The sequence below is a fragment of the Nyctereutes procyonoides genome, unplaced genomic scaffold, assembly GCF_905146905.1.
Source record: "Nyctereutes procyonoides isolate TBG_1078 unplaced genomic scaffold, NYPRO_anot_genome, whole genome shotgun sequence".
Taxonomy (NCBI): domain Eukaryota; kingdom Metazoa; phylum Chordata; class Mammalia; order Carnivora; family Canidae; genus Nyctereutes; species Nyctereutes procyonoides.
Window position 1 is genome coordinate 69,358,974 of NW_026575052.1, and position 21,554 is coordinate 69,380,527.

Below are 21,554 nucleotides of genomic sequence, written 5' to 3' on the forward strand. Positions count from 1 at the left end.
ACATATACATATATATATATACACAGATCATTCAGTTAACATTTTTTTATAGATTTTATTTATTTATTTATGAGGGACACAGAGAGAGAGAGATAGACAGAGAGAGAGAGGCAGAGACACAAGCAGAGGGAGAAGCAGGCTCCGTGCAGGAAGCCCGATGTGGGACTTGATTCCAGGACTCCGGGATCACGCCCTGAACCAAAGGCAGACGCTCAACTGCTAGGCCACCCAAGTGTCCTAAAAGGTTAACACATTTTAAATCTAATTCTATCTGAAGTGCCAGTAGGAATTTTTTTTTTTAATATGCAACCCTACCTCCTGCCTCCATTCAAGGTTTTAATATTGTATGAATGCTTGGGCAATGGACTTACAGACATGAAACAATTAGAAAAAACACAGTGACAGTTTCAATTCAGGCATTGGATACCAGCCCAAGGCTGCCTAACTCCAGGAAAGGATCATTCACATGGTGCTCCCTGGAAATGATGCCTATTGGAATTGTGTTCTAGGCACTTTTCACATAGGTCATGTGCCATTTTTGTCAAACAGAAGACAGAGATTATTCTTTTGATAGTTACTATGGAGTTGACTTTTCTTCCAGTCTCCTCTAATGTCATAAGGTGGGTGAGTCATTTTCCCATGTCCTCTCTCTTTGCTATAAAGTGAGCAGATACCTTCATGGCATTGTTAACAACCAGGCTCTATAGTGATAAAATAATAGCATTCATGATCTTTGACATCTATTTTACACCTTACTCATGCTTGTGACACAGAGGAGCAAAAATGTACTATGGATGATGATGTGGTTATCAGAAATATGTTTCGAACACTCTCTCTTTGTCCAGCCTTAACAAAGCTTCTTTATCTGTGGGCTTCTGTCTCCCGAGCTCTCCTCCACAATCCCCTACGTAATCTAATATGGGTAGTACATCATGCATTTTCTTTGAAAAGAAAAAATTACTCAGAAGTACTTATGCTTTACTATATCTTTTAATTCCTCTTTCAGAATTGAACGGCTAGCAAAGGATATTCTGAAAGACATAGGATACTGTGACATTGTGATCCTGTGTGTGCTGAAAGGAGGTTACAAGTTCTGTGCGGATCTTGTGGAACACCTGAAGAACATCAGTCGAAATTCAGATAGATTTGTCTCTATGAAGGTTGATTTCATCAGACTGAAAAGTTACAGGGTAAGTTGTTAATTCCGTTTTCATTATCTAATGTTTAGAATAATGATTTTTCTAGAATAAAAAAATTGATAATATGATGAAAATGAAGAATGTCATTTTTTAAATTTGCAAGATACTTCAGCCTATAATTGAAATACTGTGGTTTGCGGAAGCCCCTCTTTCTGTTATCACATATATGGAAAGATGCTTCGGGAATGATTCATACTTTCTTTTATGGTTTTAAAGTGAGTAGTTATTTCCTGGTGACTAACCTCACAACTGAGTGTGTTAACAATGAGTGTTAAGAAAGTCCGGTGAACACTGACCTGTTTCCGGTCTGGATGTCACCGTTGGCCCTTGAGACCCGTAGGAAGGTGTCCAGCCCAGAGAGGACAGTATTAGTACTGAGATGGCTGTAGTCATGGCCTGAAAGTGTAAAAGGGAAGCCTGTAGGGACAATGAGTTACCATGTGCAGTGAGCCAAGATGAGAGAACCTCCAACAAAAGGCCCCTCCACCAATCTATACTGGGTTTTCTTAGACAGCACTGGACAGAACCAAGGGAGATTATCCTCCAAAGACATCATCCACTGGGTCCTTCCTCTTCTCTGAAGTTACCTTCTGTGATGCTTTTTGATTCAACATATAGTAAATCATCAAAACTAGCCTACTGTTCGGTGAGAAACTGTTGGAGTCAAAGCCATAAAAGTATTCTCTGATTAAACTAGCTTGACACATTTTAATTTGTTGTTTAAATGGCTTTTCTACTGCAGTGTGACAAAGCCACCACAAACTTAGTAGCTTAATCCAACACACATTTATTACCTCAGTTTCTCTAGGTTAGACATACAGGCCTGGGTTCTCTGCTCAAGAGTCTTCCCAGGCTGAAATCAAGATGTTAACCAGGGGTACAATCTCCTCTGAAGTTTGCAGATGAGTGACATTTCCACGATCACTTGTTGGCAGAAGATCATTCGTTATTGGCAGAATTCAGTCTCTACTTCCCTGGTGGAAACGCTTTCAGCATCTACAGGCTGCCCTCAGGCTTTGCCTCATGGTCCCCTCCACCAGGCAGTTCCTGGCACAGCAGAACCTTTCCATTTAGTGGTGCTCTGACCCCTCTTCTAATAGCTGACCTGGAGTGCCCAGTTGGCACAGTCAGTTAAGCGGCCAACTCTTGATTTCAGCTCGGGTCAGGATCTCAGGGTGGTGAGACTAAGCCCTGTAATGGGCTCCACACTCAGTACTGAGTCTGCTGTTGATTCTGTCTCTCTCCCTAATCATGGGAGTGCATTCCCACATCTACTAGTCTCACCCACACTCAAGTGGAGGAGATTAAACAGTGTGTCCACCAGGGACCAGATGGGCATGTGCCTTAGGGTTCCACCCACCACTCTCTGTGATTCAGTTGCTTCAGCTCTTGAGCAACTGGCAAATTATTTATCATTTCTTCAGACATTCTGTATTCTCCCAATGACTTCTAAGCTATTTTTTATAGACATGTGAACCTTAAATTGTTAGTTTCATCTTTTCTTGGAAACCTTTTTCTTTAGGTTCCTTTCATCCTAGATTAAGTCGCTGAGCTTCTGTAGAAGATTTTTTTTTTCTTATTTGCTTGGCTCTGATCCTTATTGGATTTTCCCCTGGAAAACAGGTTTTTAAACTCTTTTAAAAATTAAAGTCAGATTTATTGAAGTATAATTTACATGCAAGAGAAATGATCTGTTTTAGTTTACAGTTCTGTAAGTTTTGACAATTACATAGTCATGTAAATCATCACAATCAGTATATAGAACATCCTTCACCATAAAAAATGCCCTTGTGTCCCTTTGTACTTTGTAGTCACCACTTTCCTCAGCTCCTGGAAAGCACTGATACATTTTCCGTCTCTAGAGCTTTGCTCTTCCCATATATGTCATAGAATGTAATAATACACCAGGTAACCTTAGTACATCTGTAAATCTTAACATAATTCATTTGAGATTCATCCATGTTGTTATGTATACCAGAAGGTTATTTCTTCTTATCGTCAAATACAATCTCATTATATGGAACTATCACAGGTTTTTGGTTTTGTTTTTGTTTTTGTTTTTTTACTATCACAGTTTTAAAATCATATATTCAGGAGCCCCTGGGTGGTGCAGCTGGTTAAGCATTTAGCTCTTAATTTCAGGTTGTGATCTCAGGGTCGTGAGATTGAGCCCTGTGATGGACTCTGCTCTCAACATGGAGTCTGTTTATGATTTTTTTTTTCTCTCTCTCTCTCCTTCTGCCCCTTCCCCTGCATTCATGGTCTCTCTCAAATAAATGAATAAATCTTTAAAATATTTTACTTTTATTTTTATTTTTTTTAAAGATTTTATTTATTTATTTATTCATGAGAGACACAGATTGAGACAGAGAGAGGCAGAGACACAGGCAGAGGGAGAAGCAGGCTCCATGCAGGGAGCCCGATGTGGGACTCGATTCTCAGGTCTCCAGGATAATGCCCTGGGCTGAAGGTAGTGCTAAATTACTGAGCCACCCAGGCTGCCAGACTCTAAAAATTTTTAAATAAAATAAAATAATTTATCAGCTGAAGAATATTTGGTTTGTCTCCTTAGAGTGATTATGAGCAAAGCTGCTATAAATATTCACATAGGGGTTTTTGTGTGTACTTATATTGCATTTCTCTTGAGTAAACTTCTCTTGAAATTGCTAAGTCATACGGTGAGTGTGTACAAGAAATTACCAAACTGTTTTTTAGAGGAACTGAATAATTTTGCACTTCCACCAGCAAATGAGAGTTCCAGTTGCTTCTTATTTTCCACAGTACTTGGTATTGCTAGTTTTCCTTTTTTTCTTTTTTTTTCCTTTGTTTTACCCCTTCAGATAGGTGATAATAATCTCATTGCAGTTTTAATTTGCATTTCCCTAAGGAGTAATTATATTGAGCATACTTTCATTTGCTATTTGCTATTCATATTGGTTTTTTGTTGAACTATTTGTTCAATATCTTGCTCGTTTCAGTGATTTGGGTCATATGTTTTCTTATTATTGAGTTTTGAGAATTCCTTATATATTTTAGGCACAGATTCTTTATTAGGTATGTGTCTTGAGTACATTTTCCAGCTAGTGAGTTGTTCTTTTATTTTCAGGAACGGTAATTCTTTTTTTCAAAGAGCATAATTTAAGCATTTTGATAAACTCCCAATATATCCATTTTTTCTTTTATGAATCATGCTTCTTGTGTATCTAGGTAATCTTTGCCTTATTCAAAATCACAAAGATTTTTTTTCTGTTATTTTTTTAAGAATTTTGATAGTTTTGGGGTGCCTGGGTGGCTCAGTCATTTAAGTGTTCCCTTTGGCTCAGGTCATGATCCCAGGGTCCTGGAATTGAGTCCCATATTGGGCCCCCTGCTTGGCAGGGAGACTGATTCTCCCTCTCCCTCTGTTACTCCCCCCTGCTTGTACTCTTTCTCTCTCTGTCAAATAAATAAAGAAAATCTTTTAAAAAAAGAAGTTTTATAGTTTTCATTTAAATCTAGGTCTATGATCCACATTGTGTTAATTTGTTAATATGGCACTTTTTTTCTTTTTGCAAGTGAATATCTGATTGTTCTGGGATCATTTGGTGAAAAGACTATCCTTCCCCATTGTATTGTCTGCTCTTTCACTGAAATTCACTTGAGTATAAGTATGGGTCTATTTCTGAGACTACCTAGTTCTGTTCATTTATATGCTTATTCTTTGGTCAATACCACACTGTTCTGATTACTATGACAGTATAATCAGTCTGGAAGTCAGGTAGCATAAGTCTTCCAACTTTGTTCTTTTTCATAAGTGTTTTAGCTATTCTGGTTCTGTGCCTTTCCATGTAAATTTTAAAACCATGTTGTTAATTTCTGCAAAACAACCTGTTAGAATTTTTATTGGGATTGTTTTGAATCTATAGATCCATTTGGGGAGAATTAACATCTTAACACTCTTTAGTCTTCCAATTCATGAACAGAATATATTTCTCAATTGTTTAGGTCTTATTTAATATTTAATATGTTTGTCTAGTTTTCAAGAGTCAGATCTTAGATATCTTTGGTTAGATTTATGCCTAAATATTTAAAATGTTTTGGGTCCTATTGTATTTGGTCAATTTTTCTTTGACATTCAATTTCCAATTGTTTGCTGCTAGTATATAGATATACTACTAAAAAAGAAAAGAAATACTACTGATTTTGTATATTGAATATTAAAACTTTTCAAAACTCTTACTAGTTCTAAAACTTTCTTGTAGAATTTCTTATAATTTCTTCTATGAACAGAGATGGTTTTACTTCTTCCTTTCTAATTTGTAGACTTTTTATTTCTTTTTATTGCCTTATTGCTCTGGCTAGGACTTCCTATACAATTCTGATTAGGAATGGTGAAAGAAAACATCCTTGCCTTGTTCTCAATCGGTAGGATATTGACTATTGCATCCCCCAATATTTGATGCTTTGTTTTCATTTTCATTCAACTCAAACTATTTTCTAATTTCCTTTGTGACTTCCTCTTTCTCTCATGAATTATTTCTTGTTTAATTTCCAAATATTTGGGGATTTTCCAGAGATAGTTCTGTAGGATTTCCAGCTTAATTCTGTTTGTAGTAACTATAATTTGTATGATTTTAATTCTTTTAAATTTGTTGAGGCTAGTTTTATGACCCAGTCTTGCTGAAATTAACAACATTGTAATCTAGGTCAGATTAAATAATACTGCTATCTGTCTCTCATTGTCCATTTCTCTGCACATTTTCTCTTTATTTGATCAATATTTTAACCTAGAGGCATACATTCTAACACTTATATGCCCTGTTAACTCATATTTATATGATACTAGTTCAAAGGAAACATTTCCATTTCTAAAACTCCGTTAGCATTGTAAGCATTATTGCTGCATCTAGACAGATATTTTCAAATCAACATATGTTTCCTAGGGAGAGGGATATGGGGGTTCCTGCCTAGGGTTCTGATGAAGGAGGAGGCAGTAGTAGACTTTAAATTTTCACTACCTTCACTTATTTTCATACACTGTCCTGTAGGACCTGAGGATAATTGTCATGTGTTTTCTTTTCTTGCTAAATGTTTTTCCTCATGTCTATCAACAGAGCAACACGGATCGTCTCCTGAGAAATTACTTCACATACAATATAAAAGCCTACTGCTAAAAAAAAAAAAAAAATAAAAAAAAAAAAAATAAAAGCCTACTGCTAAGGTGCCTGGGTGGCTCAGTTGAGTATCTGTCTGTGGCTCAGATTGTGATCCTAGGATCCTGGGATCAAGTCCTGCATCGGGCTCCCCACAGGGAGTCTGCTTCTTCCTCTACCTATGTCTCTGTCTCTCCCTCTACCTATGTCTCTGCCTCTCTCTGTGTGTCTCTCATGGAAAAAAAAAAAAGCCTACCTGCTCAGTCAGAGCCAGTTTTTCCCCTAATAAAATATCCTCAGAAATGAATGGAAAAACCATATTCATAGACTGAGGTGTGATGTGAACAGCTTTCTACTTATAGCATGTAAGCTGTCTTCATCCAGAGATGAATTAATTGCTGTGTCAGGCTAGGCTTGAGCTGACCATCCCTTTACATACTTGAGTTCTTTCAGCATTCTTGAGGGCAGAGATATATTTTTAAAAAACCAAAACCTAATAAACACCACCAAATAAGGGGAACAGGACCAGCTAATTTTCCTCTGAGCATGTTTGGTGTTCCCACATACCTCCGAACCTGTTCTTGAGAACTTCTCAGCAGAAACAGTGACCATGAAATGTTCTTTCTATTCCTTTGGAAGTTTCTGGAGAGAGAGCAGGACTCTGTACAATTGTGGATGCTGGTCAAAAGCATTGTGTAGTTTTTTACTTCCTCCTAGCCTCTTGCTCTGTGATTCTTTTTAGATTTCCTATTTGGGGCAGAGGCCATATTTCTCCCTGTCACAGCCATCACGTTCATAAGTCACTTGAGGGGCTCTTTTCCCGAGAGGGATCTCATTGCTTGGTGCCCTCCACTCTTTACTAAGGGATCTTCCTGAAGGGGTGGATGGATTCAAGCATTCCAGGTTCTAGGCAATTTGACTCGTCTTTGTTGTTATATGAAACTTTTCATAAGACATGGAATGAGTTTGCATGAATGATAGCAATCTGGCCAAAGCTTATTTAGAAATTAGCATTAGGCTAATTCCTTGGAAAGCAGGGTCAACACACTCCTGTCCTTTAATGAAATGGAGAACACTGGCAGCCTCAGATCCTTAGCATTTCAAGTTTTCCCTTCTTCTCCTTGCCTTTTTCCCTTCTGTCTTTCCTTGTCTTTCCACCAATGTTCATTCAGCACTTGCTATATGAATTCATTGTCTCATTTAATTCTGTCTACAACCCTACCAGGTATCTCTCATTTCTTCGTTTAGTGATAAAGAAAAGGAGGCTCAGAGAGGTTCATTAACTCACCCAATGTCACAAAGCCAATAAAGAGATGGCCGCAGAACCCAAGCCCATCTGTCTCTCAAGCCTGTGCCCTTTACAACATATCCACATTTCCCACAAATTTTTTAAGTTTTCCCACAAAACTTTATTGTTTTATAAGATGTGAATATGTTTGCCAACATTTATGAAGGAGTTAGTTATATTTTTCTCTGAAAATATATGTTAGATACATATTAAATACATACATACAGTTATTATCGTTATGCAATAAAGTGCCTTAAAGGAGTGGTGGCCTTGGAGCACCTGGGTGGCTCAATCAGTTAAGCGTCCAACTTTTAATTTCGACTTGATCATGATCTCAGGGTCATGAAATTGAGCCCCGTGTCAAACTCCATACTGAGCACAGAGCCTGCTTAAGATTCTCTCTCTCTCTGCCCCTCCATCCCACTGCTCATGTGCTCTGTCTCTTGAAATAAATAAATAAATAAATAAATAAATAAATAAATAAATAAATAGTGGCTTTACTTGAGAAAATCTAGAAGTTGCATCAGAGAGAGAACTTATTACATGTATGACATCCCATATGCACACAAGTAGCCATAGTTTGTGGCTTTTCTTATAAAATCAATGAAATTTGTGAAAGTATTCAGTGTTTATTTAACAAAGAATCAAATATCAATTATTTCTCATAAGAATTTATTCACCTATTAGGCCAGATTTTTCAGCAGATCTAATCTAAGGAAACACTACATCTCATCTATTTGTATTATACCACTACATGACAGGTTTTAAAAACATTGTCTTTTACTCAAAGTAATATGTTCAGGTAGGTTAATAGACCAAACACAGTTTAATTGCGGCAGTTTTATGGAACAGACATCTTGAAAATCCTCTTTATACCAACACCTAAAACTGCGAGGTGAAATATAATGATAGTTTTTTAAACCCTTTTCAATGCTCCCTGGAGCTCACAAGAAGGTACCGCGTATCCAAGAAATAGAAATGAAAATTCTGAGAATCAGACAAGAGATGAACTGGGGACTGTGCTTGTGAGGGGGTTGTGGAGGAGGAGTTGAAGCCTCAGCATCTGATTTTCACACCTATACAGAGACAGATGATAAAGCCTTGGACCAATATAAAATAGGAAGCTGAATGAGACCCTCCAGCAAAGCCAGTGCCCTCAAAGATGCATGCCCTCAGGGAAAAAGTCCATCCTTAAATAATGGGAGACCCCAAGAAACTAGCTGGGCTGGAACAGGAAAGTAAAATATCCTGTGGGGATTTTTAAATTCAAGTCTGTACCACATGTGAGTTAAAGGTTTTAATTTACTTTACCTGCATTGTCTGGGAAACTCCAAGCAGAGCATTTAATATTAAAATTGGTCTCAGACCACAATATCCCCAAGGTGCCTGGTAAAAGCCAGAAAACCTTTCTGAAAGGAATGCCTCCACCTAGGCCGGTTCCTTCAGATAAGCTGTACTTAAGCTGAGTGCACAAATCCAAAGCACAATGGATGCAAAGAAACAATTCACCACGGGCAAGATCAGCTGGCAAAAATAAATAGCAGAAATAGGTACACAAACTATCTGAAAAAGAATATAAAATAATTATAGGTATTATGACTAAAGACATAAATGAAGGAATTTAAAGAAAAAAGTAAGATAGCATGAGAAGAAAAAAATAAATGAAAACTTTTAGAAGTGGGGGCACCTGGGTGGCTCAATGGTTGAGCGTCTGCCTTTGACTCAGGTCATGATCTCGGGATCCTGGGATCTAGTCCCACATTGGGCTCCCTGCGAGGAGCCTGCTTCTCCCTTTGCCTATGTCTCTGCCTCTCTCTGTGTCTCTCATGAATAAATAAATAAAATTTTTAAGAAAAAAAACTTTTAGAAGTGAAGCAATAGAAAGTCTAGTGGAGAAAAATATTATAACTGAATGGATAAGATAGTAACTCAGATGATAGGATAATGTTGATATGGATGTGGATTCTGAACTGAAAGATAGATCTGAAAAAAATACCCAGAAGATAGCACAGATGGAAATGGAATATAAGAGGGAGAAGTTAAGGGACATAAAAGAGTGCATGAAAAGCCCAAATTATGTCACCTAGGATTTCCAGAAGGAAAGACTATTCTGTAGAGAGAATTGAGTAGAGGGAATTTTTGATCAGATAATGCCTAATCCTGGGGCACCTGGGTGGCTCAGTTGGTTAAGTGTCTGCCTTCTGCTCAGGTCCTGGAGTCCTGTGGTCAAGCCCTGCATCAGGCTCCTTGCTCAGCAAGGAGTCTGCTTCTCCCTCTCTCTCTGCCTGCCATTCTGCCTACTTGTTCTCTCACTCTCTCTCTCTCTCTCTCTCTCTATCTCTCTCTGTCTCCCTTTTTCTCTCTCTCTTTTTGTCAAACAAATAAATACAATTTAAAAACCTAATCATATTCTAGAGCTGATGAAGGAACATGACTATTCAGAGTAGGAAGCACAGTAAGACCATACCTAGCACATCATCATGAAACTGAAAAACAAAACACCAAAATCAAAGAATAGATTGTGAAAGCAGATGAGGAACAAAGAGAAGTTGTCTCTAAAGGAATCACTAGTATAGGATCAACAGACTTCTCAAAGGCCATAACAGAAATCACAAGGCATGGAGTATTATCAGCAACATACTGAGAGAAGATAACTGTCCACCATGATTTTCATTCTCTATTAATCTTTAACTCAAATGTGAGTGCCAGCTAGAGACATAAGCAATCACATGCTGAAAGTTTCCCAGTAATAGACGCTGACTGACAGCACTTCCTAAAGGGTGTATTTTTGTAAGAAGGAAATTGAACCCCCCAAAAATAAATGCAATGAGAAGAAATTGACAAGCATGTGGGTAAATCAAAAAAGTTTTGATTGGTTAACACAATAATTGACAAAATAAAAATACTGAATACTAAATGCCAGTCCACATTCAATTAAAGCATTCTAATGTTGAGCGTTGTTTAGGAGAAGCCTAGAGATGTTGATGACTTGCAAACTTTAAGTTAGCTATGTCTATTTAAAATCTAAGAAGAACCATTGAAATAGGATTATGTATATTATTCATGATTTCCCAGCAAGTGGAAAGGATAAAAAGGAATAAAGAAAACTCATAACTTCATTGATGTGATTGTAGACAGAAAATGAGAAATAATTGGGTAACGTTATACCCATTTCTCACATGTGGAAACTGAGGCCTGAGATACTAAGTAACATGTCCAAGGTCAGACAGTTTGTAAGTGGAGGGTCTACTCTTCAAATTCAAGTTTAACTCCAAAGCCCAAGATTGTGACCACTGAGACATCACCAAAAGGAATCAACTTTAGGGGCACCTAGGTGGCTTAGTCTGTTAAGCATCTGACTCTAAATAATTTCAACTCAGGTCACAGTCTCAGGGTCATGGGATCAAGCCCTGCGACAGACTCTGCGCTCAGAGTGGAGTCTGCTTGTCCCTCTTCCTTAGCTCCTCTCCCTGTTCTTGCAATCTCTCTCTCTCTCTAAAATAAATAAAATCTATTTTAAAAAGGAATCAACTCTTTTTTCCTGAGGTTTATTTTAATACCTACCTAACGAGGTTAAGCCAGCTCTTGTAATTGCTGGAAAAAATGGCAATGTCTATGAATAGACAATTAACTGCATAGTTTTTAAAAACTTTTATACATGATATTAGTAAACTATGAAGAAGTTCCTTCCAAGAAAATGAATAATAAATGTTGACTGTTGGTTTTCCTGTAAATTGTGGGAAACTATGCTTCTCTTTTCATCTTTCCCTCTTACACCATGGAAACTTTCCAGAAGATATGAACATTCACTACACCTGCTTGCTCTCTGGATTCATTTAAAGATGATGCTCTTGGAAGCCAAATCCAGCAGAATTGCAAACGAGCCTTGAGCATTGAGCTCCTGGGGTAGTAAAGACTTGAATCAAGGAGAAACAGGCATCTTTCAGCTGCCTCTTGAGCTCCCCAAGTATGTGGGGAAAACTCTGTCAGGATCGGGGTGGGAAAACTTTGGGAATATCTAATGCTAAGGGGCTTGGAAGTAGAGAAACGTAGGAGGATTTGAGAAAAGTTGGAAGGGAATATTGGTGGGTGCCAGCCAATGACTCTTCAGCCAGCTTTTTTTGTATGTGGATATATCATTTGCCAAGCATTTTTTTTCTTTATTGCCTCCAAAATGTTGCCCTCACTTAAAGATTGTTAATTTACATACAACCCAATGTGAGGTTAAAAGGTAATTCCCTGACTTCTTTGTTTTCCATCCATTTGGATAGCTAACCTGTGAGCAGACTAAAGTCTTCATCAAACTTGTTTATAAACCAACAAGAATTTTTATATGAGGCAGTCTAGGGTTTCCCAAGATCATTCCCCCATGCTGTTTGAATGTACATTGCTTAGTATCAGTAATTCCTATGTGTTGGCAGCACCAACAGAAAGCTTTTTTGGAGATAAAACACATCCTGAGAGTTGCCATGCAGGGCATGAGGGCCCCTGGGGAAACTGGCCTTCTTTATTAAAGAGGCTCATTAGAGCTCAGGATTGGCCACAAACCTATTCCCATGAGGGAAGAGAAATACTAATACATCTCTTGTCTCTCATTCACAGAGTTCAGTCCTTTATTAGCCATGCTAGTGAGGAATGGGGATGGGATAGATAAACCAGATTCAGCATCCTTAGTGTTAATGAGAAGTTTTCACTTTGCCCTACAACTGGCTTTCACTGAACTTTTCCTACATAGTAAGGAGGCTTTGAGTTGAATGTCCCTTTTCATCTTGAGACAGGAACCCTACCTTTAGCAGAGTCTTGGGTTTGGGTTAAGGAAAAGGATTCCAATTCAATTCTTTGATATGGGTAGGTAGAGAAGAGAGGTCTCCAGTTCTCCGGGGGTGCTGGACCGGTTCAAGCCAGGTATATATGTGTGTGTAGAATGTATATGAATATATATAATTTGTGTATATGTATCCCTATTATCAATATATCTTTTTAGGTGAGGAAAGGAAGAAAACTAAAGGAATGGGAAAGTCAAAGAAAGTAAAGGAATAGAGAAGGAAAAGTGAGAGACGAAAGAAATTCCAATATTCATTAAGCCTAAGGCATCATAGACCGTAAAATACATGACAAGTTCATGTACCACTAAGAAAGCAAAAATAGTCAAAATTAAACCATGACATGACATGGATTATGTGATGCATCCAGATTTTGGATATATTAAAATATTTAAAAAAATATACCACTTGGAATTGATGAGTTGGTAGTCCCCCCTTTTTTTGGCAATACCATTGGCAAGGGTTTGAATAGCTGAAATGTAGCAGAAAACATTGTCTTTAACCTTTGGTTATTCTTATGTCTTAGGTCCTGTGACATTATTCCAATACCATTTTGCAAATGGCAATACACTTCTCTGAAGCTGCAGATTTTTTCCACCTTAGTATCTGAAATATTTTTAATATCCTCAAATCAGTTTTGCAGACTTCAAAGGGAGAGTTATTTACTAAAGAATAAACCATGGAGAGGTTTGAATCCATCCACCAAAATCCTTAAAATTAATCAAAAGCATTTACAAAAACCAGAGTATAATTTCTGTGTGACCTCTGGATAGAGATGCTGGAACATCTGTCATGTTCATATGTTTATTAAAACAAAGTGTTGGCATTACCTGTTTTGTCTTTGACCTTTAGTTCTTAAGTTCTTAAGATGTATTTACTACTGGCTTTCAACATGCATGGATGAAGAAACTTGGCATGAAACAAATATCTAGTCTGACCTTAAAAGAGATATTTTAGCATTGCTCTAGGCAAGTTTACTTTGAGATTTCCAATTCTGTCAAGTAAAAGATATTTAAAAAATGAAACGAAAGCCCATTGTGTAATAAGGGTAATGGTAAGTTTATAGCAATATTTTTAGTTATCATCTGTTATGGTCTTTATTTTGTAAATAACTCTACATTTTACCGGTATACATTCTGCGTGTTCAAATTTCGTCTTCTGTAGAGATGCTTATTAGTGTTTATCTTTCCTTACAAAAAGTAAACACTGACAGGGTAAATAAAAGAATAATGCAGAAGTAATTATTCAGTTGTAGAGGCAACCAAGTTTCCAGACGACTCCGGGGCAGAGTTGTGCTTAACTGCCACAGGCTGGGGCTGAATCCAGGATAAGAAACAAGACCCAATGCATGGTGGAGTGTGCGGAGTTCAAGTTGAAGTCCAGCAACAAGTGTAATAGGTAGTTGAAAAATGAGATGTTATGATCACAGCCTTTAGAGCTCCACCCACCAGCCTGATAGCGTCACCTGACTTGTATTCTACTATTGCTTCTGCTATTAATACAACCTAATATTCACCAAGTACTTATATATTATGGCCAACTATTGTGCTAAGTACTATATATGTATTAACTATTAAACCCTCACAAAGCCCCTATAAAATTGGTGCTACTAATATCCCTTTTGCACAGGTAAGGACATGGAGGCTACAGAGGCTGGTTCCTGGACCCCCAAGGCCTGTCCAACTCCCAGATCAGAACAATTAACCACAATACCATGGCTGCCTCTTTGGAGCTATGTATGGGTGAAGAAAAGGACCCCAATGCCTAGGAGGCAGATGGGCAGGAGAAAGGAGCACCCCAGTTCTTTAGGAGTACAGCATGAGTTTCCAGGAAGGGACTTGGGCACAGAAAACAGGACAAGGCATAAATCTAGAACCCACAGTGGGTACTAGATCTTTTTTTTTAATAATAAATTTATTTTTTATTGCTGTTCAATTTACCAACATACATTATAACACCCAGTGCTCCTCCCGTCAACTGCCCCCCTCAGTGCCTGTCATCCATTCACCCCCACCCCCCACCCACCTTCCCTTCCACCACCCCTTGTTTGTTTCCCAGAGTTAGGAGTCTTCATGTTCTGTCTCCCTTTCTGATATTTCCTACCCATTTCTTCTCCCTTCCCTTTTATTCCCTTTCACTATTATTTATATTCCCCAAATGAATGAGACCATATAATGTTTGTCATTCTCCGATTGACTTATTTCACTGAGCATAATACCCTCCAGTTCCATCCACGTTGAAGCAAATGGTGGGTATTTGCCATTTCTAATGGCTGAGTAATATTCCATTATATACATAAACCACATCTTCTTTATCCATTCATCTTTCGATGGACACCGAGGCTCCTTCCACAGTACATTAAGAAAATTATTCACCAAAAAAAAAAAAATTATTCACCATGACCAAGTAGGATTTATTCCCGGGACACAAGGCTGGTTCAACACCCGTAAAACAATCAATGTGATTCATCGTATCAGCAAGAGAAAAACCAAGAACCTTATGATCCTCTCATTAGATGCAGAGAAAGCATTTGACAAAACACAGCATCCATTCCTGATCAAAACTCTTCAGAGTGTAGGGATAGAGGGAACATTCCTCAACATCTTAAAAGCCATCTACGAAAAACCCACAGCAAATATCATTCTCAATGGGGAAGCACTGGGAGCCTTTCCCCTAAGATCAGGAACAAGACAGGGATGTGCACTCTCACCACTGCTATTCGGCATAGTACTGAAAGTCGTAGCCTCAGCAATCAGACAACAAAAAGACATTAAAGGCATTCAAATTGGCAAAGAAGAAGTCAAACTCTCCCTCTTCGCCGATGACATGATACTCTACATAGAAAACCCAAAAGCCTCCACCCCAAGATTGCTAGAACTCATACAGCAATTTGGCAGTGTGGCAGGATACAAGATCAATGCCCAGAAGTCAGTGGCATTTCTATACACTAACAATGAGACTGAAGAAAGAGAAATTAAGGAGTCAATCCCATTTGCAATTGCACCCAAAAGCATAAGATACCTAGGAATAAACCTAACCAAAGAGGTAAAGGATCTATACCCTAAAAACTATAGAACACTTCTGAAAGAAATTGAGGAAGACACAAAGAGATGGAAAAATATTCCATGCTCATGGATTGGCAGAATTAATATTGTGAAAATGTCAATGTTACCCAGGGCAATTTACACGTTTAATGCAATCCCTATCAAAATACCATGGACTTTCTTCAAAGAGTTCGAACAAATTATTTTAAGATTTGTATGGAATCAGAAAAGACCCTGAATAGCCAGTGGGTACTAGATCTTGAGAACAAGAAGGAATGCCAAAGCCAGCAGGAGAGGCATAATAGTGAGTCATGAGGCTTTAGGCTCCAGTTGCCTGCCCAGCAGTTCCAGAGTTCCAATCACATCTAAGGTTGGGTTTGTTCCTAGAGATTAACTGAGGTTGAGTCAGTAGGTGAAATGGGCGTGGGAGTCAAGTGACTTAGCTATTAGGGGTGGAGGTCGCACAACTTGGGCACCAGGCAAGGCCTGACCCAGTAGGTGGTGGTGACTGCATCAGATGCCTTGGGATTCCCATTGTATTGTATGTCCCTGTTTTTGTCCTATTGATCTTTCCCATGCATTCTGGACCTGTGGAACTTAAGGACTGTTAGTCATTTTAATTAATTTGTACCTGACCTTTTCCAAAAAAGATGCAATGCAGAATTTTATTAATTATGTCCAGAGAATGTCTAATTTTCAGCACAAAAAATAATTGCAGGCAGCAAAAATCTCTGCCCTGATTTAAGTTGGACTATTTATCAACATTTTGTAACTGATATAGAAGACCTAGCATCAAGGCCATAAAAGTATTTATGAAATTACATATTCTGTACATATCTTATGAAACAACATGGACTTTATATGCTAGGTAAGAATACCAGGGAATAATTTGGATTTACAGGGGGAAAAAAACAGATGTAATAAAATGACCTGGGGAAATATTTATGAGAAAATGATCTCTTTAGATATCTTTTTTTTTTTTTTTATAAATTAATTTTTATTGGTGTTCGATTTACCAACATACAGAATAACACCCAGTGCTCATCCCGTCAAGTGTACCCCTCAGTGCCCGTCACCCATTCACCCCCACCCCCCTCCCTCCTCCCCCTCCACCACCCCTAGTTCATTTCCCAGAGTTAGAAGTCTTTATGTTCTGTCTCCCTTTCTGATATTTCCCACACATTTCTTCTCCCTTCCCTTATATTCCCTTTCGCTATTATTCATATTCCCCAAATGAATGAGAACATACACTGTTTGTCCTTCTCCGGTTACTGTGGCCAAGTTCAAAAAGGGTGTTGCCTGAGTTCTTCTCTGGGATTTTGATGGAATCTTGTCTCACATTTAGATCTTTCATCCATTTTGAGTTTATCTTTGTGTATGGTGCAAGAGAGTGGTCCAGTTTCATTCTTCTGCATGTGGATGTCCAATTTTCCCAGCACCATTTATTGAAGAGACTGTCTTTCTTCTAGTGGATCGTCTTTCCTCCTTTATCGTATATTAGTTGAGCATAAAGTTCAGGGTCCACTTCTGGGTTCTCTGTTCTGTTCCATTGATCTATATGTCTGTTTTTGTGCCAGTACCACACTGTCTTGATGAACACAGCTTTGTAGTACAACCTGAAATCTGGCATTGTGATGCCCCCAGATATGGTTTTCTTTTTTTTAAAATTCCCCTGGCTGTTTGGGGTCTTTTCTGATTCCACACAAATCTTAAAATAATTTGTTCTAAGTCTCTGAAGAAAGTCCATGGTATTTTGATAGGGATTGCATTATACGTGTAAATTGCCCTGGGTAACATTGACATTTTCACAATATTAATTCTGCCAATCCATGAGCATGGAATATTTTTCCATCTCTTTGTGTCTTCCTCAATTTCTTTCAGAAGTGTTCTGTAGTTTTTAGGGTATATTTTGAGAACCATTTGAATGGTAAATGGTTCTGCAACCTTTTATTTTCATGTTGTAGGTGTCCTTCTGTCTAAAATGAGTCTCTTGTAGACAGCAAATAGATGGGTCCTGTTTTTTTATCCAGTCTGAAACTCTGCGCCTTTTGATGGGGTCATTAGCACATTCACGTTCAGAGTTACTTGAACTTCTTCTTAAAGGGGAGTTTTAAGAGTCCCCCTTAAAATTTCTTGCAGAGCTGGTTTGGAGGTCACATATTCTTTCAGTTCCTGCCTGTCTTGGAAGCTCTTTATCTCTCCTTCCATTTTGAATGAGAGCCTTGCTGGATAAAGTATTCTTGGTTGCATGTTCTTCTCATTTAGGACCCTGAATATATCCTGCCAGCCCTTTCTGGCCTGCCACGTCTCTGTGGAGAGGTCTGCTGTTACCCTAATATTCCTCCCCATGAAAGTCAGGGACTTCTTGTCTCTTGCTGCTTTAAGGATCTTCTCTTTATCTTTGGAATTTGCAAGCTTCACTATTAGATGTCGAGGTGTTGAACGGTTTTTATTGATTTTAGGGGGGGATCTCTCTATTTCCTGGATCTGAATGCCTGTTTCCCTTCCCAGATTGGGAAAGTTTTCAGCTAGGATTTGTTCAAATACATATTCTGGCCCTCTGGCCCTTTCGGCGCCCTCGGGAACCCCAATTAAACGTAGGTTTTTCTTCCTTAGAGTGTCATTTATTTGCCTTAGTCTGTCTTCATGGTCCCTTAATTGATTGTCTCTTTTTTCCTCAGTTTCCCTCTTTGCCATTAACTTGTCTTCTATGTCACTCACTCGTTCTTCCACCTCGTTAACCCTCGTCGTTAGGACTTCTAGTTTGGATTGCATCTCATTCAATTGATTTTTAATTTCTGCCTGATTGGATCTAAATTCTGCAGTCATGAAGTCTCGTGAGGCCTTAATGCTTTTTTCTAGAGCCACCAGTAGCTGTAGAATAGTGCTTCTGAATTGGCTTTCTGACATTGAAGTGTAATCCAGATTTTGTAACTCTGTGGGAGAGAGGGCTGTTTCTGATTCTTTCTTTTGAGGTGAGGTTTTCCTTCTAGTCATTTTGCTCAGTGCAGAGTGGCCAAAAACAAGTTGTATTGGAACACGGGGGAGTATCACTGGTCCCTCTAGCTGGTCTTCTGGGGGAGGGGCCTGCTGTGGTGATTTTCAGGTGTTAGCACTTGGGGGAGCTGCTCTGCCCCAGCCTGCTGCAGGGCTCAGCGGGGGTTGTTTACCCGGTCAGGCCCCAGGAGGAACAGCCGCAGTTGCTATGGCAACTCTGGAAGCCTGGATTTAGCCTCCGCAGGAACTATGGGGCTCGGGGCTCTCGGCTCTCCGTCCGCAGGGCCTGGAGGCTCCGGGGCGGGGCCGCTGATCTGCTCAGCTCGGGGCAGGAGCGTCTTCGCTGTCTCGGGCCCTCCCGGCCTCTGCCTGTCCCGGGGGAGGCCGGATCCTGGGCTGTGTCCCGGCGCCCTGTGCTCCGGGGCCTGCGCTGTTGGATTCGCGCTCCCGCCCCGCAGCCCCCTCCGCGGAGCCGCCGCCCGAGCCCCTCCGAGCTGCTCCGGCCCCGCCGTGCGCGCTGCAGCCCTTAGGGAGCTCAGCGCACTCTCCCGGGGCGCAGGTGTCTGTTAGTGTCCCAGGGAGCCCGAGGGCATCCCCGCCCTCCTGGGTCCTGCTCCAACTCCCTGCGAGCCCCTTTCCGCCCGCCCGGGAAGGTTGGTGCAGCTCCTGCTCCTCCGGGACGGGGCTCTCCTGTCCTGGGGACACTCGCCCCGGTCTCAGCCCGGCTCCTCGCGGGGCCCCTCCCCCTCGGAGGCCTTTTGTTCCTTTATTTCTTTTTCCCCGTCTTCCTACCTTGATAGAAGCGCGGACTCTTCTCACTGTAGTGTTCCAGCTGGTCTCTCTTTACATCTCAGGCCGAATTCGTAAATTTTCAGGATGGTTTGAAGGTTATCTAGGTAATTTGGTGGGGACAGGTGACTCGGGGACCCTGCTCTTCCGCCATCTTGCCCCTCCCCTCCTTTAGATATCTTTTACAATGGTCATTATTCTCATTTTAGATTATAGCATGGGCTACTTCACGGCATGAGTTTGCCATTTACTAAATGCAATTATTATTGTTGACAACTTAGGTAATTTCAACATATACGAAAATGCTTGAGATTTACAGCTTTCAAGGACAGGAATTATTTAACTTTCTTTTTATTAATTTGGCATTCATTTGGAGGATAGCTTTAAAAATATTTCTTTTGCATGGGCCTAACATTTTTTTTCTCCTCGAGAACAGAAATGGAATCCAAACAGACATTGACAAATTAGAGAATAATGCACAAAAACAGGATGACTCTCAGTGAATAAAAGGGCACAACAATACGTCAAGGACCCCGAAGCTCACGCCATGGATAGAAATGACGAGGCAGAAATGCCTCAGGAAGAGACTCAGCACTCATGGTAGACCAGTAGTTGGTGATGAGTCAGCACCGCCTTTACTAAAAATGTTAATCAAATACAGTAGTGGGAAGCATTGGTAGTCATGTGACCTGTAAAATCCCGGAATTACTCCTTCCTCTCTCACGAGCTCTTGCTAAAGTACTGGCAGGGACTTTCGTGCCCTACTAACCTCTTGTCTGTTTTGTTGTAGAGCCTCTTCTAATCAGCAAGGGCAGATGTAAAGAACGCTCAGAAGCTGCCCCAACTAGAATTCTAGTAAGGGTGCTCTTCTGAAGTTCCTCTTAGGCTGTGTGTAAGAGATCAAAGAAGTGAAAATGTACACTGTTATCCTTCCTCCCTCTATTAAGAAAATGTCTTAAGATGAAAATAGGGTTTTCCCTTATTCCACTGATTTCTGAGCCTAGGTCACAGGAAGATATTAATTATGCCCATATTCAATTCTTTAAATCATTTTTCACTGTTGTTGAATTACAGGCAGGGAGATACTTAAGTGTGAAAGAAACATACCCTGGTTTCATTTCCTTATTTAAAGGAAAATCCACTCCCTTTTAATGCAGATCAGTTGGGACCAGCAAACAGGGGTAACTTTCAATGTTTTCAGGTAATATTCTTCTAAGAATTAGAATTGTTAGTAATTGTAGATGATTAATGAGTATATTTTAACTGAAAACCATCATGTAATCTAGTTCATTTCTTTTATTGGATAATTTTAAACATATTTCAAATGGATGTGCTCATGCAAACTTTCCCAAGGATGTTTTTTCTGTTAAGCCTTATTAAGCTTATCTCTACATATAGAACACTCATACTTAAATAAATCAACCCTAATATTATCTGTGCAAATTCTTAGCTTAAGATCTCTTTCTACTGCAATAGTATTATCCATGGTTTTTTTAAAGTTGAGCTAGATTTATTCACACTAATAGTAATGTTGATTAATGGACTGCTGGGTAAAAGTGCTATTTTAAGTCCTTCGCAAAGATTAATGCATTAATGCCAACCATGACCTGATGGGTTAGGTAACTGATGTTATCCCCATTTTACATATGCAGAAAGTGAGTGACAGAGAGTTTAAGAAACTGTTTCAAAATCACAGAGCTGGTTGAGAATAGGGCTGAAATGCAAAACCAAGTATGAAGGCCTGACATCTTCACACTGGCTTCCAGGAGAGCCTAATAACTGCAGTTCACTTTGGGAAAAAAAATCATTTCTCAGGGCTTTCCTGTCTTCTTTTGTGAAATGACAAGGTCAGTTTTCAAGATTGGTAGGGTCTCAGCATATTTGAATTGATACCATCTTTAAAATCTATTTGAATATCGGTGTAAAAATAACAGACTGACTCCACACATTTGATTTGCACTCTCCACTAAAATGACATTAATATATTATAATTAGTATAATATATGATGACTTTAATATGTTAATTATATATTTATATATGATATATAATACATGATGTTTTATATATATGATATATATATGAAACCTCCATTGACAAATTGAACAGGAGAGGCATAGAATAGTGGCAGACATAGTGGACATAATGCTATGGAGGTGCATAGGACCCAAGTGCCTACAGAGGAGGACACCAAAGAGCAACAGAGAACAAATCAAGAAGGCCCTGGAAAGACTAAGTCAGGTACAGGGACTAGTGAGCCAATGTCTGCACAGACCATTTTTAC

General features: G+C 39.3%; 1 protein-coding gene across 4 annotated transcripts in view; it reads left to right on the forward strand.

Annotated features, from left to right (window-relative positions):
• Window positions 1-21,554, forward strand: part of PRTFDC1 (phosphoribosyl transferase domain containing 1) — a 96,158-nt gene that overhangs the window by 14,065 nt on the left and 60,539 nt on the right. For all 4 annotated transcript variants that reach the window (XM_055332518.1, XM_055332517.1, XM_055332514.1 and 1 more), the window contains exon 3: window positions 1,007-1,190. In XM_055332518.1, the coding sequence (XP_055188493.1) occupies window positions 1,007-1,190 (184 nt within the window). The remainder of the gene's footprint in view (window positions 1-1,006; window positions 1,191-21,554) is intronic.